The sequence below is a fragment of the Passer domesticus genome, chromosome 2 (genome assembly GCF_036417665.1).
Source record: "Passer domesticus isolate bPasDom1 chromosome 2, bPasDom1.hap1, whole genome shotgun sequence".
Lineage (NCBI taxonomy): Eukaryota > Metazoa > Chordata > Aves > Passeriformes > Passeridae > Passer > Passer domesticus.
This window is the reverse complement of record NC_087475.1, coordinates 35,812,450-35,837,234: the sequence shown is the minus strand read 5'-3', so window position 1 is coordinate 35,837,234 and position 24,785 is coordinate 35,812,450. Positions and strand designations below refer to the sequence as shown.

The 24,785-nt window shown below is 37.8% G+C and overlaps 1 protein-coding gene across 1 annotated transcript; it reads right to left on the bottom strand.

The window, feature by feature from the left end:
- Nucleotides 1-1,600: 1,600 nt before the first annotated feature.
- XG (Xg glycoprotein (Xg blood group)) lies at nt 1,601-22,137 on the bottom strand. The gene is made up of 9 exons (XM_064411294.1): nt 21,943-22,137; nt 12,168-12,209; nt 11,783-11,839; nt 8,114-8,149; nt 5,528-5,593; nt 4,596-4,643; nt 3,899-3,937; nt 3,492-3,611; nt 1,601-3,291 (listed from the first exon to the last, which is right to left on the bottom strand). The coding sequence occupies exons 1-9, from the start codon at nt 22,001-22,003 to the stop codon at nt 3,275-3,277; spliced, it is 486 nt and encodes a 161-aa protein (XP_064267364.1). The 5' UTR covers nt 22,004-22,137; the 3' UTR covers nt 1,601-3,274.
- Nucleotides 22,138-24,785: the final 2,648 nt, after the last annotated feature.

The following is a 24,785-nucleotide window of genomic DNA, read 5'->3' as shown; positions in this document are numbered from 1 at the left end:
AAGGGGATGTTTTCAGTGTCAGGAAGCTCATGCTATTCAGAGGGCTGTAATTCAGCCATACAATGTCTCTGCAAGGTAATTTTAGGCTGATGTGGTTCAGCCAAGGCATTTTTGTTTCAAAATGTGCTGTGAACATCAATATCTATGTAGCAGAGGTAAACAACTTTCAGGTAGTGTGCCACTGAAAAAACTGCCTAGTGGTACCACTCAACTATTTAAAACTTTATTTCCAACAATTTGCAAGAGATCTCTGTTGCCACTCCAAGCTGCAGCATTTGTTCTCTCACACCCTGGAAGAATCCTAAAGGTTCACCACAGAAGAGGGTGTCATTGCTCTGTAGTAATGGTGAAGTGTTTGAAGGAAGGAAGGATGGACATAAACACATAGGAAATTGAGTTTTATTTATCCCACAGAAACAAAATTCTCAGGGATCTGTGTTCACCATTGACTTACGTAGAGAAATCAACTAGACAACATCAGTACCATGACTACTGTTGTAGATAATTTTACTGGCAGATTTCTTTCACTTGGGGGACTTGAAGACTAAGGAAAGTTTCTCCTTGGTAGTAAAAGTGATGTCTATATTTAAATGACAATCTCTTTTACTTGTATGCCAGCAACTTTTTTTACAGTATAGAATAAATTTTAAGTATCAGAGCCAGTAACACAAGCTAGAGTTCAATGTTCTAACAGCCAGTTAACCAACCTTCCTTCCTTCCTTCCTTCCTTCCTTCCTTCCTTCCTTCCTTCCTTCCTTCCTTCCTTCCTTCCTTCCTTCCTTCCTTCCTTCCTTCCTTCCTTCCTTCCTTCCTTCCTTCCTTCCTTCCTTCCTTCCTTCCTTCCTTCCTTCCTTCCTCCCTCCCTCCCTCCCTCCCTCCCTCCCTCCCTTCCTTCCTCCCTCCCTTCTTTCCTTCCTAAATTTAAATACACTAGAGCTTCCCTATAGAACCCCTCAATTACCTGAAACGATAATACTAGAAATTGTTAATACAATAATTATAAGTTTGTTTTTACCATCATCATCGTTCTAGTTAAAAGGGAAATTGACACCTAAAAGTGCATCTGCACACTGGTATATTGATGTATTGGTATATGTTGACAAATTAGACCAAAGAGCTTCAGAGGGTCAAACACTTGGGTAGTCAGGGTTTATCCATTCAGATTCATAGGTTTTGCTCACATTCTCCATAATAAATCTGATTTTGGGCTATAAATACCAACACAAGTAATAAATTATTTTGAAAATATTATGAATAATTTAAAATAAATTGTCATAGTATAGCTAAATCAAAAATATTGCACATAGATCCTTCTCTAGACACTTACTAAAATAAAAAAAGAGAGAGAAAAATAATAGATGGTTAAGCTGTTTTGATTATTTTGTTGGGGTTTTTTTCCTGTATTTGTTTGAAGCATTTCCTTCTTTTCCCTAGTGGGCCATATTTGAACTTTTATACAGAAGGTATCAACCCTCATATGTCCCAGAAAGCAGCAAACAAACAAAACCTGGGTCATCTTAGATAAAACACAGTAGGTGTTTATTGAAAATTTAAAATTTTGAAGAGAAAGAAGCAAAATATATATTTTCATGGTTGAACAAACAACTGAAGTTGTAACACCAAAACACTTGTCATTTCATTAATCAAATCTTTATGTCTGTCTGACAAAATATACATCAATCTGTTTTAACTGTTAACATGGAAAATTAATATTTTAAAAGAAATATTAAATGTCCTTGAAAACCATATTAAAAATTTCTCATTTACAAGTTGAAAGTGATAGCCACAAAGGTGTTCATTTGTTTGTGTGTTGTTGAGATGTTTCTATGTTTAAACTGATGTACATTATCATTTCTTTCAGGATCAAAAAAAAGAAATGCTAGTCTAAGCAAGCAACTCATATATATAAATTTAAAATATTATTCAGATAAATAATATTTTATTATATGAAAAATTACTATTTAAATATGTCTTCCTCTCAATGATGTAATAAACACAAAATCATATTCATCTCCAGGTAAGTGGAATTGCAGTAACAAAAACCATGCTTTGTGTATAAAATGAAGATAAATCCATACCAATTTCCTTATGCTTTAAAAAGTTAGTTAAAATGCCTCTATTGCAGAATTATGTCAGTAAATTGCTAGTTTTGCCAACTTTCATCTGTATTTCGTTCACTTGCTGTTTTTTTGATCCAGTTAGCTAAATGAAGGACGAGATAGGAAATTTTCATTACAGGTTTGTCTACATGAGGACATTGTTAGCACTGCAAGGTCCGTCAGGAATGAGGGAAAGAAGTGAAACTGTCTAGCTAGAAAAACTATGTCAGTCGTACCTCCACATAGTGTGAAGCTGAAAAGTCTTTGTGACTTAGATTTTAGAGATTAAAGCATGACAAACTCATTCTAAATGAATCAGAAAAATCTTTGTACCCATTTTCCCTTTTCAGAAGTTATGAATAATATGGTTTTTTTAGAAAACCCGTCTTTCTAGATTAATGCCTTTAAAGGTTCCTAAAGTCAGGCCTAAGTTTTCAAGAACAGAAATGAGACTCACGTAAAATTCTGGTTCCTGAGAAGAGCTAAATACCAGTTTAGTAATCAATCAATAAAATAAATAAATAAATAAAATTAGAATGTGTTCCTCTCTGTTTAAACAGTGGTTTGTCAATATACATAATCTTTTCAGTGTATTATAAAATCAAGAATGAATTTTCTAGATATAGTTCCTTTCACTTTGCTAAAATTCAGACACAAGCACAAAGTAAAGGGATTCAAATTTTTAATCCATTAGACAACTACAAATTTTCTTTAAACACAGTAAACATTACAGGAATATACTGGAGAAACCCAACAGGTGTGAAAGGAAATGGCATATACCTTATTCCTATTTTATCAGAAGGACTGATTTTTTGGCTAATTTTGAAAACAGAAAAAAAATTATTTGGTGACTCAAATCTCCATAAACATGAATCCTTCAACTTTTAGCTTATATCAAACATGATTTCTTTGTTGTTTATGATAACTTCTGAGTCAAAATCTGTATCCTTTATGAATGCAGGTCAGAGAGTGCAATACAATCCCTGGATGTCTTAAGAATATTTTTGATGACATAAAGTTCGAGGTGCAAAAGTGACATCAGGTTAGAGAGAGCAGGATTGCAATGTCTCAGGAAAACATTCGTTAGAGGAAGATTTTCTTCTGTCAGAATGGCAGTGTAGAATGTCACTAACCAAAGGAGCCTGTGATCAGACAGCAACTCTTCTTTCAGTGTTTTACACTGCAGCCCCACCTAAAAAATGAAAATTGAACATTCAGTGCTTCCACTGTGGGTGTTCTTTGCCAGCTTTCTGAGGGTGATCTGGGCCACCCTGGCTGGTTTCCACACACAGAACCAAAACTGCCAGGCACCTCTGTGCTGGCAGAGACAATTGTTGGTCAAGTTCCCATCAACTTCAGCACTAAATCAGTGGAAAACTGTTTGGGTCTTACCACGTGGTTTGAAACAAAGCTTCTTATTCTTGTAAGCGGTGTAGGCTGCTATTGATCCAACAACCAGTATCACAAAAGCAGAAATTACAGGAGATGTAACTCCAGCTATTAAACCCGAATCTGTGGAAAAAGAAAGGGAAGGGTTTTGGTTTTTTTTCAGAGGCACTTAAATGGTTTGTCTTAAGTATATTGTCTACTAAAGCATGCCTTTACCAAATTAGGAAAATAGTTTGGTGAAACTACAGAATTAAGAAGATGAATAAAAATTATGTAATAGTACAGATTATGTGAAAATTATGCCTTAAAGCCTAATTTATTATATCTGCTACTTGGTAAGGTTATCATTGTTTTAGTATTTCATAAAGATCAGAAATCAATTGCAGAATAATGTAAATAATTTACTATACCTGTGTTCCCTCCATGATTGAAATTATGCTGCTCTTCTCCTGGAATAGAGAGTGAAGCTTCATGAAAGAAATGCTTATCAACCTGTTTTGAGAACTAAATCTTTACTCAGCAAAGTATGATGTACAAAGGGCAAAAGGGGTGGCCCAACAAGACTGCAAGAGAGGAGCTCCCCTTCTACTTCCCACTGATGGCTGTGCTGGCCAGAGGAATAACTGCTCATCCTCTTGAAACTTCTTTTTTGGGGAAGAATGTTATTATCTAATAGAGGGACCATTTGTAACAGGCTACATCAAGCTGATTTCACAGGGAGGCCAGTATAGTCTATCTCTTCTCTACTGCCAGATAATCAGATCATTTATCAGTAGTTTACACCAAGATCTTAGTCTTGGTCCATCTATTTCAGCATGCCCCTTGGTTTTGGACTTTCCTTGCTGAATTCAAAGGGGTAAAACCTGCAGGCTCCTGGCATATGCTAGAGTGCTAAAAAATGTTTTGGAATATGTTTCAAATTCTAGCTTCAGGCTCAAAACCTCAGGCTTTTTGTGAAGGATAACTAACCTAAATAAAAATAGCAGTCTGGTCCTATACCTTCAGAGACAAACAGATTGCCACTAAACCAAAACCAACCAGAGTTGGTCTATACCTTCAATTTAGAGGTATTAGGAATGCATTGCAAGGGAAACAGGCAAATGTTACCTGGTGGTAAAGGCTTTCCATCAAGGAGATCTGAGTCATCAAAACCTCCTGCAAGATAAAATTCCCATTGTGAAATTATATACAATGATAACCCCTTCAGCTCCCTTGTCCACTCCTTTTGTAGTGCTCTGGGAGAGGTGAGGGACCTTTGAAATCCCAGCCACAACGTGGTGGATGGGTCACATGTCTTACACTGAACAGTTACCTACCAAAATTCACCTGAAAGCTGAAGCACTGACACTGTTGGTGTCTCTGTATTCTGTGTCTGTTTTGGGCACTTGTGGGATATGTGGGCTTGGGCTCTCAGTAACACAAATCCTTATATAATATGGACATCTTGGGTCCCAGTGATCCCTGAAGCAGAGAGTCAGTGGGTCCTTTCCAGGAAGGACTCCAGAAGGACCTGTCACAGCTCACCACTAGAGCCAAAGTAAGTGCAGGTACAAGGTGAAAGCCAGAATAGATATGCCACATTTACTTTATCTAAGCAAGTGTCTGGAACCAAACTCAAAAGCAATACAGGTTGCCCAGCCCCATCTGCTGTATGCCCCGGGGCCATCTCAGATGCACATCTCAAATTGATTTGAGCACAGGTTTATCCCTGCCCTGTGGCTAGATGTCAAATTTGAGCCTTTGCATAGTTCAGTGTATACACACCTAAAATGAAAACACAAACAAGATTAGATGTTAGTCTCGTGACACTTAAGATGCAGTGTCCCAAATTTTGAGCAAACGGAAAAACTTTATGGCTTCAACACTAACATTCAGGAAAAAGCTTTCTCACCTCTGGGTCAGAAACAGTGACTGCAAAAGGAAGATGTGGGAAAAGGATGATAAATGCTGTTACTAGAGAAATAAGAGACTAAAGCATTCAAAATGTCTGCTCTGAACAGCTGATAGCACTACATTTTCTTATGAGCAAATAGTCTTACCAGAATTACCGTAACTTCCTGGGCGTGGTGGAAGAGGTGGGTATAAAGGTTTTCTCGAGATGTCACCTATTGATAATTAATATTGTTAGATGATTGAACAGGCAAAACTGGGAAATGTAAATAAAAACATTTTATACCTATTTCTAATTTGTCCTCCCAAGAATTAATAAAAAGACCTTGTCAGTTGTTAAGATTTAAGCACTATATCAACAAATAGCTAGCTGTAAAAATTGACTTGGAAGTGAACAGGAAATATTTTTAAAAGAAGATAAGAATTTGCAAGAAACATCGAGGGAAAATATTTTATGTATATCTGGCAAGTGCTAACATTGATTAAAGCTGACAGCTAGGAGGCACAATGTGTCAGTCACTGTGGGTGTCAGTGCTGCGGTTATTCAGAGCCAGCAGAGAAGCTTGTGCTCTAGGCTGGGCAGGAGGCAACAGGTTATCTCATTGCCATCAGCAGATTTTAATAAGGCCTGCAGATTAGTTTCATCTAGCAGATGATGAATTTATCTTAGGCAAAATGAATTTCCTGCTCTTGAACAGTGCAAAATGATCTCAGACTTCAGCTTTGCTGTTGTCTAGAACTTTGTGCTAAAGTTTAGCATTTAGCCTTAATTTTTTGCCAAAGGATTAGAAAGAGAAGCATTGGATAGAGCAGGAGATCTAATGACTAAAAGCACTTTCCAAGCTGCATACACAATACTGAAGAGCTCACTCAGGTCAAAGCCTGCCAAATTCAACATCTAAGGTTGCTGCTCTGTGTGAATAGAGTCGTTTTCTCTTGCCACCCTTTACTCAACCAATTCAATCAGGTATTCAACTGTTCTTAAAAATGACAGACAGTGTATTTTTCTCTGCACAAATCAAAATTAGGTCACAGAAATAAATAGCAATTTCCCTCCCCCTCTTTAAATCTTTCACCTTCCAAACATGCCAGATGTTCTTTTGCTATGTTTTCTTCTTCCCTAGCTACTAAATACAATGCTTCTGTTTCTGAGCACCATTTAGGTTCTGATTCAGAAAATTATTTTGGTATATCCTTAACCTCAAGTGAGTTTAGCCTACAGGCAATAGATTTTAGGTATAGCCATAAAGCTTTGCTGAATCTGATTTTGCCCAATTAACTATATTCAGCAGAGAAAGGACTTGCTCTGTTCTAGATCTGTGTAATGAACTAAGACTCACCGTGGCACAAAAGCAGAAAACCAACAATCCCACATTTAATTCCTATCATGATGCTACACTTAGTCCTCTCTAAGCATAAGAAGACATATTGTATGGCATAGCTGGTGAAAAAATAATGTATTCAAAAATACTGATAACGAGATACATAACTTAAACCTTATTATACCATGTATGAAGGTCAATTAAAAACCTGAACTAAAAATGCAACAAAGAAATAAAAACCAATGGAAATACAATTTTCCATCCTTGGAATGAAAATATTTGGTTTAGTTAAGATACTTAAGCTATTAATTCATACTTTAGTCGATATATCTAACCTATCCTCTCATAACAGTACTCAATAAAAGCTTGCAGGAATGGAAGAATTATTACAGGGAGGAATAAATGAAATTATAAACATGGGAATTATTAACAAAATTAGACCCAGCTTTGTAAAATGTGAACTAATACATCATTCACATAAATGCATGAAGTGCCACAGAGGAAGTCAGAAATGGGAAAAAAAATCCCAATATAAAAGGACAGTCACTGTCTAAGACTGCAAGGTGAGCAAACCAGAGCACTGCAGCTGGTTCAGAGGTTCTGTGCAATTGGCTGAGAAGTAACTTTTCTTTTGTGTAGCTGTTATTAAAGTGGAATTTTAGGCTTTGCAATAATAATTGCATTTTGGATATCTGCAGTATTCAAGAACCTTTCTAGAGTACTTCACATCTCTAAACACATTAACTAAAATTTGGTGTACAAATTCCCAGCCTCAAGGATTTCATGTATCTCCACAGCTCACTATAGTTCTGTGAATACTTCCGAGGTCAGGTCTGGGTGTTATGGGAATATCTGGAAGTTAACACCTGGTTACAACAGCTTGACTGCTTCAAGCTTAAGCTGTATTCACCAGTGCTCATCTCTGAAACATTCCTTCCTGAATTTCTAATTTGCCATCAGCAGAGCTACTAGAAGCTCAAACCTCCCCATCCAGTGTTACCTCTGATTCCTAATCTTAGACAGGCCCATTTTTGGTCACTGAAGAAACTACAGCCATCACCTTCTTCAGGTTCCTGTCAGAGGACTCCACCCTGAGCCACCCCAAGTGAATGGGTGATGTTTGCCCTCCCCAGCCTGGGGTGCTCTGCCATGGCACAGCAAGCCCCAGCTCGCTTCAGTTCATGCAAGGCAGGGAAGCTGGAGGCTCTCAAAGGTAGCTGTGAGCAGGTGCTGTCCCCACTCTGCAGGACAGCCTCAGGCAGAAGGGCTGCATGTACATGAGTTGTAACAACTCTCATCACCATAGCACCTCCTGCAGTACTGAAATGTCTTTTTACAAATTAGGCAGAGTTCAGGAAAGGACTATGAAAGAAAAAAATCCTCTTGTATTCAAGGAAACAAGGCAGTACTCACCCCCACCAAGAGCATCTCCTAAATGTAGATCATTGTCTAAAAATGAATAGGAGGAAGATGTAGAAAAGTGAGTTACATGCAATTCTTGAGGGAAATGAAATGTTATTTTCATTAGAACACGTACAACTGTATGTTTGACAAGCACCTTTTTCAAGTCAGTGCCACAAATTCAAATAAGTTATCTCACTTTTCTTGAAAACTCTCATAGACTCTAACATTTTCCCACACACTAATTGACAAATAGCAGAGTATTTTCTACTCAAAATACAAAGGTTGTTTCTTGTTTTAAGTGATGTCAAAATAAATTTTACAGTTGAAGCAAGATCAATACCTCTTTAATACACCTGCAAGTACAAAAATAAAATTAGCTATGTTATAATATGTAACTGTACTCACTTTTAAAATATACTCAATTACTAACATTTATGTCTGTGGTTAAAATTTGTATATGTATGTTTGGCTCAAGTATAATTTATTGAACTAAAAAAAATGAATATCCATTTCAAGAGCAAATACTAGGGAGCAATAAACCTGCTTGGGGAGTTATTGAATCAAATATCTATGTAGGGGTCACAATGACCCTTTCCTTCAGGCAATCATATGCACCTGTCTGAGGTTGGGAGACAGTCTGTATTTATTTGCTTGAGCTGTGAAGGTTTTTAGATAGAATTAAATGTCTGTATGTAAAAGTTACTCAGTAAATCACCAGGCTGTGACCATTGCCCAGCGCCGTACACGGCTCTCGCTGTACCTGGGATGGAATCTCTCCATGCAATAAACAACTTGTCCACGAGCTGCAGATGGGTAAGGAGGAACTCTGTTTCTAACACGCAGGTGTGGCTATGAGTGAGTGGGTGATATTTTAAGGTGTGTGTGGAATGATGGTGAGTTCTGAAAGAAATACATTAGATGGATGCTTTAGCTGCAAGAATCCCTTTCTTGATGCTTATATGCATGGAGTGGTACTGTGAATCAGAAGAAAAGGGATAGCAAAACCTATCTAAATTTTGACAACAGTGCTTGCTGCCACAGACAACTAGATAGATTTTCAATTAAACAATTTTTTTTTTAATTGTAGATGTGACAGAATTCCTAACACAGGAAAATCACCATGGAGAAATCTGTTTTCTTCTGTTCTTTATACCTAGGAGGATTGGGAAGCTGCTTTTGCACAGTATCTAGTCTCATTTGGGAAACAACTCAGAAATGCTTTGATGTCACCAGGAAATCTGGCAGGAAAATAAACAAATTCATAATACATGACTTGGTTTGTTCTTGTCAGGTATAGGTCCTCCCTGTGTCTGCCCAGTAGAGTTGCATTTCAAAAATACCTTTACCTGTCAAATGTTAAAACTGTAAGAAGCAATAAATTGAAAACTGGATTCAATGTATTATTGACATGAAGAATTCAGGTAAAATGCAAGTTCTGCTCTGGAGGGCTCATGTAGAGATTTGCTGCAGAAATGCTCAGGTTGATATCAATGAAATAAAAATGGAAATGCATGTGTGTGTCAGGATCAGAAAAAAACAGCAAAATGTTAAAAGAACAGACTAAAGGTCACTGTTCCCAGCAGTAAAACTGAGGAATGTGTTGTTTCTGTCAAAACCAGCAGGCCTGTGCTCTGATGAGAGCACAGATGACTTGTCAGCAAAGGAAAAGCAGAAAGGCATTCTAACACCAAATATTGCGGCATATCGCTACTTTTCTGATGGTCCACTCAGAAAATAAGTCTGTGCACACAGCCTGTGAACTCCAAACAAGTGAAAAAAATGTAATGGGCAGTAACCTGACCAAGGCTTCAGAGACACTGAAGTGAGAAATATTATGAAGCAGGGGACCTCTCTATAATACCTAAATACTCCTAATACTCCTAAAGGATATAAAAGATCTGTGGATTCTGCTTGTCATTTCTGATCAAGAAGAAGCACAGAGACAGGATAAGAGCTCAGTAGCTGTCAAGCTTTGTCTCATGCTGCACTCGATGCTCACCAGACCACCTAAGCACACACATCTTGGTGCTCATGAGCATGTGGGTGTGAGGCTATGGCTGAATTAAACAGCATTCAGGAACAATGCATTCAGTGGGTAAGTATCAACTTACATTGATATTCTGTAAATAAAAATTACCTTCCATTAAATTTTGTGATGAATTTTGCTACACTAGGGAAGTGCCTACAGAAGAGCTTCAAATCAGACAGAGGTACATGGGATGCCCAGAGGACACTGCCTGTAACTGGCCTCAGCTAAACAAAAATCTCAGTGAGCCTCAGTTCTGAAGGAGACATAGAGGAAATCCTGAAGTTAAGATGAAGCATTAAGCACCTGATAGAACATACTTTTGTACCATCTTCCTGCACTTTCCAAATCCAATAATTAATTTGTAACACTGTGATCTTGGGTTTTCTAATAAGTTTTAATTGCTTTTCTAAACTTTCTGCAGTCTCTGTAGCGCTGAAGGAGACTCTGAAATAGTCTGGAATACATGGAGTTCTTCAGGCCCAAAAATTAGTGAAGTGGATTTGGTTAGGGTAGATGTTTATCTGATGTTCATATCTCTAACAGATTTAGGAGTCTCTAAAAATAAAAATTCCTTTCACCTGACTGAGGCAGCTTGAGTGCAGATATTGGCACTCTAAGCTACCTTTAAACATGACCAAGGATAAAGTATTTTAGGGCACAATTAAATAATTTGAATTGTTTACATTAGGATGGGAACAAATCCACATTTAGTGCAATAGTTCAAAATAGACAGACACTTCTAATCTAGGCCAGACAATTTTTTTTTTTTTTTTTTTGCCAAATGAAGTGGAAAGGAAGAATGCAGTCATTAAAGTATACAATAGCTATACAAAATACTGCCCATGTTTGCTCAAAGAGGGAGCCAAAGAATTGTGTGGGAAATGTAACTACTTTCATGCACCTAAAATCTTATTTCAAAGTTTGTCCAGTAAAAGACCTGAAATTGTTGGGTTTTTTTTAATCTAGCATTTTCCAAGGATTTTGTTTGATAGACAGAAAATAATTCCAGTGCAGTTTAGGTGAAAAAAAAAATCTACATTGTCATAAACTGTTCAATCACAAATGAATTTTTTTTCTTGTTTGGAATTTGGATTTTTTCAACATTAACAAGTGTTCATTGGAATTCATTGTTTGGCATTCTCATGACTACAGCTCTCCACTGTTCAGAGCCTCTTTTTCTTTCTGACACAGGTGGTTGTAGCAATAATATGAATCAAATACATGGTGAGAAGAAAGAATAGCCACAACTTCATTCTGATTCTTGTCCAACTCTGTTATCAAGCGTCATTAATAAATATACAAAAAGTAAACATAATAGGGAAAAAAGGTTGAGGAACAGTTAGCCAATTTTAGCAACAACTACCCATTGTTATACTCCCCAGGGAGTTCAGAATTATCTAGAAAAGCGTGAAGAAGGGCTTCAGAAAATAAAATACTATCACTGGCCAGCCATGCTTGATTGCCTCACTGGAAGCAGTAAAGACACGTAATTTGTAATTGTCAAAAGAGCAATTATTTTACTTTAAGAAGACAGCTGTTAATCACACATTATCTCAGCTAAAGCACAGCAGCAAATATAATAAAGAATCTCATGTGAAAGTTTCCTACATATACAAAATCAGCTTTATGACCCATTATTTATTACTCACTGAACACAGGTCTTGTTGGTCTTCTGATCACTGTAGGTTTCCTGGTAATTATGTCATCTGTTGAACACAATGACATGCCAATAAACATTAACAGCTTCAACTTAACAAAACCAGGTGTGTGCAAATGTAGAGAGCTGCTTTCAATAAATCTTTATCTATCACAGTAGAAGCCAAAAATGAAGGAATATGTTTTCAAATTTAGTTTTTTGTTTGTTTTAAAGATTTTCATTTCGTGATAGAAACATTGAAATCTAGCATTCTACAGTTCTGTGTATCTTTAACAGAAGTAGTAGCCACCTCATATTCCATTCCTCAAGGAAAAAGACTTAAAATTTACTATTATATGCAAATGCCATAGTAAAATAAGGATAGAAAATTTACATACCAGGGTGATCAAGGGCATCAGCTAAATCAAAATCATCTTGACCTAGAAGGAATGTGACAGAAGACAGTAAGTCAGCAGGAAGATTTCCATGGCCTCCAGACCTGAGGGCTCAGTACAGAAGCAGAACAGCAGTAAGAGGCAAAAGAAAGGCCCATCCAAACAGCAGCAGGCACAGAACAAGCTGTCAGCTGTCATCCCTGCACAGCACAGTCTGAATGACTGTGAGAGATGGGCTCATTTAATCCAAGGAAGTTATTTGTTCAGCTAGGCCAAAGAGAAGCTGCTCTCTCGTGTTATCATATTCAACTGCTGTATAAACAGCCCTTTGAAGAGCACAGGTTGTCAGCTAAAGGACACAGGACTATTGCCAGGAGACAGCTGAAAGTAGCATTCAGCAGAGTACTTGTGAACCAAAATCATTAGGTGAGAATTTTTAATATCTTCATTATTAGTTTACTGGCTCAGCTTTAGCAAGCACCTTTACTGTCAAGCCTGCCTTGTGATCACTTGCAATACAAATAAATTTTGGTTTTTTTAATTCTTACTGTAACATGGGCCATAAGTATAATATATTAAGATGTTTTTATCTAATTTAGTTTCCTCTGTAAATGAAAAAGCTGAAAAGGGGAAAAAAATTCTTCCTGTACTCTGTTAGGTGACAATATCTTTGTCACAGCAGAGTAATTAGCATCTGTACTTTTGAAGTGAGCAGGCAAAGAAAACTGGAAAATAGTTTAAATGTATAAACTGAAATAGATGACGTTGAGCTGAAAACACACAATTATTCATATGAGTTTTACTTTTAACTCTACAATCTGCCACTTTCCTTGTAATATACAGGCTTCGTGAAACACATGTTTGGCAAATATGTATCCACTGGATGGTTTTCATCCAGGGTGGTGCATCATCCTTGTGTTTGCATTCCAAGCATAAGATCAGCCTACACAAACCCACAAAAAGTCATGACATGCTATGACTTCCCTAAACAGAAATGCATTACTGTGCCCTATAGACAAAGCCTCAAGCTGCACTTGATCTGCATACATTTATTATCCCTTCTAAAAGGCTTAATACCCAACTGTTCATTAAGGAGTTTTTCTTGGCAAGTCTTGAACACTTCACAGCAAGAAAGGCATCACTGTTCAAGTGAAGAAGCTGAGGAACAGAGAGAGGCTGCCAGAGGTTTGTCAGCACAGCAGTGCTCAGGGTTCAGCTCAGCTCCTTCATCTTGACACGTCCTGTACATCTTCATGGCATTCTTCTCATTAATCACTGTTCCTGAATAATAGCTCTTGCCTGTGTCAAAGAGCTTCCAGAAGATTAATTATCAGTGGTGAAACACTGTGTGATCCTCAAATAAAAGTCAGCACAGGAAAATAAAGTAGAAATGTTTTGATTCCCACGAGGATTTTAATGTAAGTCTGTGAACTTAATTATAGATGGGGTCTGATGGAAGAGATAAAACAAGGCTGGGATGCAAAGAAGGAATGGCTTCTCAAGCAAATCTGTCCCAATAAAATATTAAGAAGAATATGTTTGGTAAGTAAAAACATGTAACACCATAAGACTTTCCCAGTAACATTAGCAGAGTGGTAAATTATCTCTTTATTATTTGATTTGTTCTTGGAGTGTCTGGCCACCTCTCCCTCCTCTGCCCTGGCCCCTCAGCCAGCATTGCCAAGTTCAGTAACTTTTGGATTGGGTCTTCAGGTGGATAATATTAATGGAATCATAGAACCACAGAATGGTTTGTGTTGGAAAGGACCTTGAAGACCATGTATTTCCCACGCTCACTGCCATGGGCAGGGACACCTTCCACCAGACCAGATTGTTCGGTGACATATTCAACCCTGAACACTTCCAAAGATGGGATATCCACAAAGTCTCTGGATAACATTCCAGTGCCTCACCACAGTCACAGTAAAAAAACAAATCTTCCTAATATCTAATTTAAAACTACTCTTTTCAAATTAAAGCCATTATTAAAGCCATAATCTAAGACTCTGACAGGTTTTTAAATATGAATCCATTAAGTACATAAATCTATAAAATAAACAAGTTGCTTTATCAGAAGATATTTTCTGTTACAGCCCAGAGTGCACCACCAGCCCTCACTGGCCCTGAGCTTCTGCCCATGGGCTGTCACTCCAGCCATGGAACCCTTTGATCTTGATGCAGACACACTACTATGCACAGGCAGACATCCTGGCATTGCCTTGACTTATATGGTCAAATTATATTTTTCTGAAGCATTTCTTCAGTGCCAGCAGTACAAGCAACATAAGCTTGACAGTTCTTTGATTTTGACCTCTGGCAAAATCCTCATTTTTGATCAGCATCCTGAGTATTGGAGGAGGCTGTCTGACCCGAACCCCATTGCCTCAGGATACCACAATCAGTGGCTGAAACCTCTTCTTGTTGGAGTGAGTCATCAGGAATAATTTTGTAACCATAATCAGAATAAGAGTCAGGAGAAAAAATTGTGTAATACTGAAGAGCTGCTGGCCAAACCAGCTTCTTTTTTACAGGTCATGACAAGCAGGAACTAACTATAGAAAGCAACTACCAAGGTCCTAATGCTGTAAAGAGAATGTGACAAATTCATTTTGTGAAGGGAGACTGTGGAAAACTTTCAGGTAGAATATTTCTTTGAAGTTAGGAAAAAACAAAAATAGAAAGTGGAATCTAATCAGATCATGAAATTCAAGCACAATGATCCAGATTTCAATTGCATGAGAACTGAAGCAAAGCAATAGACTGAAACATTTACTGACACCTGCCCTTCTTCTGGACAATGCCAACATTTCCCTCTCCTATTGTTATGTCTATTCTGTTCTGGAAAAGGTGTGAAAAGACAAAAGGTGCTGTTTTGACACTGCAAGGGAAAAAGAGAATAAAGCTATAGAAATTTTAGAAAGAGGAAAAAAAAAGACTGAAAACCTCCTTCAGAAATTATTCAGATTGATTTTTTTAAAAAATTATTTCTGGTGATTAACAAAGCAATAAAAAGAAAAGGACATCAACACAGAATGACTGCCTGAGAGTAAGACAGGAGTCCACAGTGAGATCTCTTTGACTATGTAAACATAAACCTTGACAGATGGGCAGTTTGTATGAGGACATCTGTGCATCATGGTAAATTATATTCAATAAACCTAAAGACTGCTTGGATTTCAATGCCAGCTTCCTCTGATAATAACATCAAATGACCACAAGATTCTGTGAAGCAGAATTTTAAATGCTAATTACCATTCCTGAGACTGTACCTAGACATTTTTTAAGAACCTAATTTAAGGAAGATAGTTCGTTAAATAGCTGAACAGCTCAGACTTTATACACACCATGGTCAGTCAAAAACAAAACCACATTAGAGTCTCAGAAAATATTTAGCTTAATAGGAGCTGCAGTCACTTCAGAGAACTCTGAAGATAAATGACAAAAGAAATAAATTAGTGAAGCTCTCCACAGGAAAAACAGACTGAAATAAATTAATTTTACACTTCTTTTTTTTATCAGCTTCCATAAAAGAAAGAGTTGGATATATACTGATGATAACAAGAATGAAAAATTTTTAGTAGGGCAGAAAGAATTCCACTGTTTTTTTTAATTGGTTGGGTTTTGTGTTTGTTGCTGTTGGCTTTGTTGTTTGTTTTAATCTGGATAAAGTTGTGAAGAGATTTAGCTGTGCAGGTGGTATTACCTCAGAGTTATCTCTGCTATTGCTGCTTTTAGGCTAGTGTGCTATTTCTTGGCATTACTTCTAACCTTTCTTCTGGGAGTACCCCTGTTTTGACAAAGAAATAAAATTACTATAATAATGTTTTCTGTGGGTGGTCCTCAATGACTTATAACAGAAAATTTGAGAAAATGCTTGCAAACTCATGTCCTCGGGCACATCTGCATTTAGTGTTCACAAATTTTGAATATTAGTTTTCTGAAAATGTGACCCAAATATCCAGTCACTAAAATGCAGACAGTAGCATCTTTTGTCCATGGTTTAATTTTTTATCTAAATGTTGAATGGGTCCACGACCCTTTAACCATGTATCTGTGTGATCACAAGGGTCTGATGTCCTACAGCTTTTGAGTTGAGTTTATGAGAAACAAGGCTGGATTCTGCAGGTGATTGTTACCAGTTTGTCATGACAACAGCAGTCAAGTTTTCTGACAAAAGGCTACCACAACATCACTCTGCAATTTTTTCAATCTCCAGTTCAACACAGATTGTGGCCCTTAAAATGATGCAGATTTAAAAAGGTAGAAATTAATATTTCTAAGTGAGAATCAGGTTATGTGACAAATGAAATTAACTTGTCAGGCTTTTAATATGTATAGCCTAGTATTAAAAAGGAAACTAAAATCCATAAGAAAATGTGTTTGAATGTGTTTGTACAAGTTTCTGGACACACACCTAAAATGCATATATGTGCATTGTGTTAGATAAATAATTTTGTCATTAAGATTATTAAATTAATTGGTTTTGGGTGCATTGTTAGTTGTCATATGGTAGGCATGAGTTTATGTGTGTGACAAATAAATTAGAAGCAGCTAACTTGTAATTTTGAGCAAGATAGGGAGATTAAGTTGATTTTACAGTATTTAAAGACTTGAACAAGTATGATTTCTCATTAATTAAATAGGAATTGTTCTGTGAATACAATGTGCTTAAAACATTATGAAGCTGGGAGAGACTGAGAAAGAAGCCTGTGACTTAAAAATAAGAGCAAAAATTTTATAAAAGGGAACAATATGTTACCAAAATCACTCATGAGAGTCATTTTATGGGGGGTTTTTTTAGCTGAAATTCTAAGTAATTCTTTGCACAGACCATTTCTGATTATAAAACAATCAAGAAACCTATTTACTCCATAATGAGAAAATAGTATGTATTTTCCCATGCATGGAACATACCCAGGTACTGGTCCAACTTTGTTCAGGAAGCAGTGTTTGTTTAAAGGAAATTACTCATTTCTGGGAGAACACAAAGGTTTACACCCCAGAGTGGGCACTCTGGACAAAATCTCAATGAGTAGGTACTATTTCTTTCATGTAATAGCCCGATGATCCATATTTCCTGATGATGTTACTGTAGCTTGTTTTTCCTTTGAGGACCATTAGTTCCATAAACAACGATTGCCATTACAACCCCTTGATGCTGAGGTGGAAAATGAGTATGCTGTAAAATCTATAATTAAGATCCAAGGTCCAGCATATTGACCACAACATGTGGACCTGATTATTGGCTTCATATTTTTTGCTAGGCCACTTCTGGTTTTAGTTTAAATGCAAGGGAAATGAAAAGGACTCTTTTGCTTATTCATACAAGAGCACATTTAAATAATTACTAGCAACTAAGATGTACTAATAAAGTAGGAGTGGCAGTACTGCTTTAGCTCTGTGAAACACAATGTCACCAAACACAAACAAAAATCTTTTAGTTCTATTATATTTGCCTTTCTGTTCAAAGGTAACTGATTTTCTTTTTGTTCTGATATGCCCTGCATACATAAAATAAGAGAGATACAATTTTCTGTATTTTCCTAGAGAGTGAGTGCAGAAGAAGATGGTGTGTGCTGTAAAATTGCAGGCAGAGCAAAAGAATTGGGGTCTCCCATGAAGGAACAACATACGTGTTCCTGTGCATCTTACTCAGATTTTCAGCTTTGTGTCATGAGGCAGAAGAGCTTAACCCACGGTGTGGGCTCTTCGTCCAAAGCTTCTCTCTGTCACTACAGGTTCCTGAAGATGCCAGTCCTTTTCAGCCATTTGGTCTGAGAGTCTCAGGCTTAATGATGGTCACATTACACGAGAACTGTACTCAAACAAGAGACCTGTATGAGTGTTCCTACTGAAATCCTTAGTGTGGCACAGACAATAGCTGTGTTGGGCTCTCGGAGTGACCACTCACTACCTAGGTACCAGCTGGCTAATCCCCACTTTCTCCGGTGAGTACTTTGGAGACAACAGAGGGAACTGAATATAATATACGTGGTCAGGGAGATGCCAGGCTTTGCTGTTTCTCTTGCTCACAGAGTGTGTTTTAATGTTTCTATTCCCACTTTCACACCAGGTATTCTGGTAAAATACATGCAAAAGAGCTCTTGACCTTCAATATGGATAGGCCCTGGTTCCTTCACTACTGGTGTAATTAGACCAGGGAAGTAAGGAAGGACTTCCACTTATCTGCTAATCTTAGTGCCTACATACTTTATGCCTTTGCATCCACTTTTTTTTTTTTTGTAGCATTGTTGCCATTTGAATGAATCATTGCTGTGATTTAACTTTTACATGAATTCTTCACAAATTAAAAATCTATAGATAACAGGCAAAACTTACTCAGGGAAGTGGGACTGTTGTATTTTCATAACCCATCCAAGCCCATACTTTCAGCTGGGATGGTGTGTTTGCCTTCAGAAAATATTGTACTACAGGTCAGATCTAAGTATTTTTAATATTTTCCCATAACATTTGTACATGTCAACCTGTGGAAAGGAAGGAAGACTCTAATCAAAACAAATTGAATCTCTCGCCTCCTACTGTGAGACAAAATGCCACAGAAAGGTCTATTTTTATTGATTTCTAATTTTGAAAGAATTCTGACATTTACTTGTTATTTATTACCCTCAATGGGATGGAAAAGTTTTGACAATTGATGGTGCAAATAAGTTAATAATACATATTCAGGCAGGTTGGTCAGTGCTGCCAGGCTTGCAATATGGCAGCAACATTTGGAAAGTGAACCTGAGAAGCTGAGTAACTGCACCAGTTGTTTTCTCTTCCCAAGCTCTGATGTTGCAACAGTCCTGCCATTGTCAGTATTTCAACCAGTTCAGGTATGTGGATTTTCCAACTGCAATTACACCCTTAGCTGATAGCACTGATGTGCCTAAAGATAGTCGCAGTTCAGGTCTTGGGTGTAAAATAGTTTTGGCAGCCAGCAGAAGAGAATTTGTTTCCTGCCGAATCTGTAAGCACTTCAGCACGTCCACAGGGACCTCACACAGAACAACAGTGAGAACTGCAGATACATGGAGCAGTGTAAGAAAAAACAGGACTGTGTTTGTCATCTCTCCTGTCTTTTAATTCCAGTGAAAACTACATTATTCACGTGACTAAGTCACACAGGGTCTCAAATTCAAACTGGTTTACAATTTTCTCCCCATAAAGGCTACAGCTGATTAACTGAGACTATAACTGATTTTGGGTCAAAAGCTTTGTAAGCCTTAGCTGAGCAGAGGTGCATGGTTTACTGACTAGCAACAAATGCTGTTCCCTTTACCTGTGTGCCATTCAGTACCTGATGGAGTAAATGTGAACCATCTCAGACATATCAGTCTTTGCACTGTCTTCGTTACTGGCTAAACGTGATCCATCAGTCAACATTAATATAGATTATACCTATAGATTTATAGGTATTATACCTATAGATTTATATATATAGATTATACCTCCACTGGGAACCTGAGGAGCATTCTGAGCAATCAGATCTGAGAGTCTCAGTTGCCTTCCATGTCCATATAGGGGAGGCCCCTCGCGTTGCACAGCTTCCCCACTGCAGGTGTGCGCACAGGTTTGTGGCCCAGGTGGGACCTATGTTTCATGATCTCAGTTGCATGATCTCATGGGATCTCTCTCTTACTGGGGAGAATTCTGAGGTGTGTCTGAGCACACCTTAAATGGGCAGTGAAGCCACAACCAAACCTTTTCAGGTTTGGCTGAATTATCAGAGATAGCCAAGCTGCAGGAACTCATTAAATTACCATGAAATTCAGTGGAAGAAGTTTCTGTGAAGTTTATTTCATTTGGATTGGGCTAAAACACTCCCAGAAAATTAGTTGTTGAAGCTCAAATACATAGGAGTCGTCATGTAACATGCCTAAGTCTGGAAATTCCAAAAGCTAGAGCGTAGGTAAAAATGAAATACTACAGTGAGCATATATATTTCTGAACTGTATCATATTTCACTTTCCTTGTGCAATATGGTTCTTGGTTCTGTTATGCTTCTGTCAACATGTGTTCATCAAGATAGTCTAGCTAACTCAAGATAATTGGACATAAAGGAAATGCTGGATGGGAAGAGGAATTATGTCATCTGGTCTGGTTGTGGTGGTCTAGTATTTTATCTATATTTATAGATGCTATCACAGAGGATTACAACTTAGAAAATAATTAAGTGGCCTATAAAAGGGTGAATCCCTTAGACATCCCTTTCATAAGTCCTTAGACCAGCTTTTCACCAGCACAGCCAAGCCTTTCTCATATCATGTCTTGACTGGGACTGAGAGGGCATTCTTGTAAATATCCCTGAAACATGGTGAATACTTTGATGATAAAATTCAGTGGCTGTTGCCACAGACTTAAACTTATTAAGTTTGTCTGTCAAAGTGGATTAAATAGTTTCCGGAGTCATAAGACTGTGCCCAGAGCCCACAGCAACTTTCAGCAATGACTTCTCCCCCCAAGTAGAGCCTGATCTGGCTCTAAATTAATGTGTGTATAAATGAAGAATGATTAGGCTGACTACCCTTGTAATTAAAATAGTAGAGTATTTGCAAATTGGCTTGCTCATGCTCAGATTGTCTGAACAGAACTAACATATGACAGTTACAGAACAAGAAAGTCTGCATGCCAAGAGGTGAGAGACTGCATGAATCACCACTGCTCACAGCACAGCACAGTCCTGCTGCTCTGCTCTTTCTGTGCCATGCTAGTTGCTGAAGACCTCTAAATAATTCCTCATTTGTTAAAATCAAACTATTAAACTAAATTAAGACAAGATGTTTTGCACTGCCCATCACTGCAAGATCTCCTAGGGACTTAATTTAAATCGGGGGGTGGGAGGATCAGCAGCAGCTGCTATTTTGGAACTAATGATTAATGATCGATTTCTTCCTGCAGCCAATACTGTACTAAAAGTTTATGCAGAATTGTTAATATACAAAAAAGAAAAGGTTACAAGTATACCACATGGCAGATGCATACAAAGGTAATTCTATTTGGTTTGACCTCAAGAAAAGTTTTAAAGAATATTTTGCTGAAAGAAGTTTTGTTTGAATATAGTAAAATGACTCAGAATGAAAAGGCTACATTTTCCCTATTGCTATTAATTCATCAAAAATATATATTAAAAATTATTCAATTCTTCATTAGCCCTGCATGAAAAGGTATGCTTGTGTGTGGAATACATTTACTACATTTACTAAGGTAAACTATTAGTTTATAATTATTAAAGCATATGCACCAATATAAAAGCACAAACACCTTTAAACTGAATCAGAATTAGTTTTTTACAATAAAAGTCATAGGTTTCAAAATACCAATAACTAAGAAAATGTTTAAAACATGAAGTCATTATTTGACTAAGGCTCTCTCTGGAAACTCTAAGCTCCCCTGCAAGCTCTCATTTTACAGCTTCCATTTAAAAAAGTTTATACTCAAGCCTCAGCTTGTGAATCATTTTAGGGAAGAAACACAAGTAAGAAAATAAGAAATTATAATAAACTTCAACAAGCACAGCTATTATGAACAATCATCCAGGAGATATGTATCTCTTTAGAAACTCGTAAAGTACATATAAACACTTTTGAATGCTTCTCATGAAAGAGTAGCTCCAAAAACCAAAAATGCCAGCAAGCATTTCCAAACAAACAAGCATCCCTTTTCAGGGTTGGGAGCTTAGATTTTTTGGTTTGAATATTTTTGGGGTTTTTTTTGTTTTGTTTTTTCTTTTTTAATAATCTAGCCTTTGATATAAGCCAAGGTAAAGGTCGCTTACCTCTTACATGGACTAGAAGGAAGCCAAGGCACAAAATAAAAATACTTCTGAATTTCTCCATGCTCTTCTATGCAGTGCCTTGATTGCACCAGTTGGTTTTTCCAAGCAGTGATGACAGATGCTGCAACTGCAGTGCCAAGGTTTGACGGATCCAGCAGCCCTAAAAGGTCCAAAAACGTTTCTCACCACTACGCCCAAGCTCTGCAAGAGAGTGAGAAACCTTCTTGCTTACAAGGCAAGTAACAAAAACAAGCAACCCTGCTACAGCCAAGCTGTGAGCAGCACGTTAGGTGCCACCAAGAAACTTATTTATCGTCCAGGCAGGAAGCACAGAGAGCTGGGGAAGCAGTGGCAGCACCCAATGAGGAGGGTGCCTGAACACTCTGGATCCACCTCCTTCCCAGAGGGGAAAGCCAACCTGTTTGACATCCTTGCCTTCCAAGTAGGGCGTGGTGCTGTGGGAGCTCAAGTAGCTTGTAAGAGGAGACTGTCTTTCTCTGAAGCATGCTTGAAAGAATCACTCAGACATACTCTGTCCTCAAAGCAGCACTTTCCTGCTTGTTTTTTGGCTCAGCAATAACAGCTGATAAAAGCAATCCTGTCAGACTTAACTCCTCACTCAGGCCACGAAATAAAGGAAGTGGATGGAGGTTAGGAATCCACTTTGCAGCAACTTGGAATTGGCTACAGAGGGATGACAAAAAAAACTAGTTTCATAAATTTAAAATGTGATGTTGGACTACTGAACTGAGGCATGCTCCACTCCCCAGTAGATGCTTAACTTCAGAGGTAAACATTGCACATCACGACTGTTTCTATTGATCTAGTTTTTTGGTTTTGGGGATTTTTTTTAAATATAAATATCCATGCATAGCGTTCATGGGGAGAGATGTCAGATAGTGCTGACTGTGATGGTACAAAGCTTTGGAAGATGAAAAAAAATCATGCATCTATCTGTACATGGACTTGAATTTAAATTACTGATGTGATTTAAATCCAGTTTTGTCATAGCATCATAGCTATCTCAAGTATTTCTCTGGCAAACACGTGCCTTGTCCTTTGAACTGGACTGCAGCCATCACCCTGGTGCCCAGCACCAGCAGGGTGACTGGTGTGCATCCTCCCTTGTGCTGGGGGATGAGCTGCAGGGGGTTTTGTCAGAGCTGTTTTGTCTAGGGCAGCAAATAGCTCATGACTCTGCTACCATGAGTGGCCAGTCTGAGCACTTGTGTTGTTTCAGGGTGATTCAGTCTGGTGTGGGGCACAGGCTGCCCCCAACTGCATTTCTGTTAATGCAGAACATACAGCTGAATTCATGCTTTCATGGTAACTACAAAAACTAGATGCAACAACAAGATGGACTGATAGAACGTGGTGGTACTGGGTCCTTAAGAAGCTTGGTCTTCAAGCAGGTCAACTTCCTCCCTCTCCCCGGCCCAAATTTGAAACAGCAGAATGGTTTGTAAAGATCTGGCTTAAAGCTACTAATAGAAGCTCTAAAGTTCAATTTGAGTATCATCATTCTCCATGTCAGGGCAAATTGCTCAGTCTCAGAACAGCTAAGAAGATTTAGGCTGAGGAGGTGACTTTTTCAGTCAGTTGAAACAAGAACTATACCATGAAATGAGCAATCCCATAAATCCAATGGCTGTTTGTTCTTTCTTTCCAAAATGCCAAAAGCAGGCCTGCATGTGCTGATCTTCATACAAGTGATGAATTTGCCTGAAGGGAACAGGAATGTTGGCAAAGTTAGGTACTAGTCCCAGGCAGGTCCAAACAGCTTACACATGTTCAATAGCTTTACTTCAAAATAGTTGTTCCTGCAAGTGAAGTCTTCTCAAAATGCATTGTCTCACCTGCCTGCTGATACAACTTCATTGTGATATTGAACACTCTCAGATGAAATTTGAAGATGATGCACATCTTGTTCAGTCCTTCTGAAGCCAGCTATTTCCCTGTCTAGCTCAATAAAATTATGAAAGTGGGCAGCACTGGAAGGAGGGGATCTTGTGTAGGAGTCACTTGAATGCTTATCCCCCTCCTGTTCTTGGGAGCATTACAGGAACTTCCTAATCTCGGTGCTGTCAAAAACATACAACAGCTTTCCCAAGATATCAAGTAAAAAATACTGTATATTACAAATATCTGACCATAAATAGCAGTTTTAGCACTTGAAATATCATTGACCCATCTTTTTCTGCATAAACGAAAACAAAGTTCTCTCTACTATTTACCTGACAAGGTGGATGAGTTGCCTACATTTTTTTTACTTTTTACTTGTTTTTTAAGAAAACTCCAATATTTCAGAAACTCAGACGGATGTAGAAAAGGAGACAGCATGTCTGTCTATTCTCTACATACTTTTACCCCATCAGGCCTCTTTTGGATGAGACAAACTAAAAGGGAACAAGAGTTCAGTCACAACTCATCACAGTGGCAGCCTCATCTTCCTGTGGGCAGAGGTCAGACATTGCTCTCTTTGGCGTGGGCAACCTGCTGTACGTGTCTACTGGAGATGAAAGAACTGAATTATACACTAGAACTACTTGGGAATGCCACTAATATCCTACACTACTCATTTTTTCCCATAAAAACAGAAGTACTTTAATTAAAATATTGAAGCATCCAGTAATATAAACCATTAATTTAAATGTTAGCCAAACACACAAGTGAATTGGTGATACAATTTCTTGACAACAGAAGAATAAAATTACTACGTACTAGCTAAAGCTTCAATGAGTTTTCACAAGCAGATGGAGGAACATGTATTTTAGTCTTGTGGTTATTAAAGTACTCCAAATACAGAGATTTGGGAAAACTGTGGGTTTTCTCCATTTAAATCC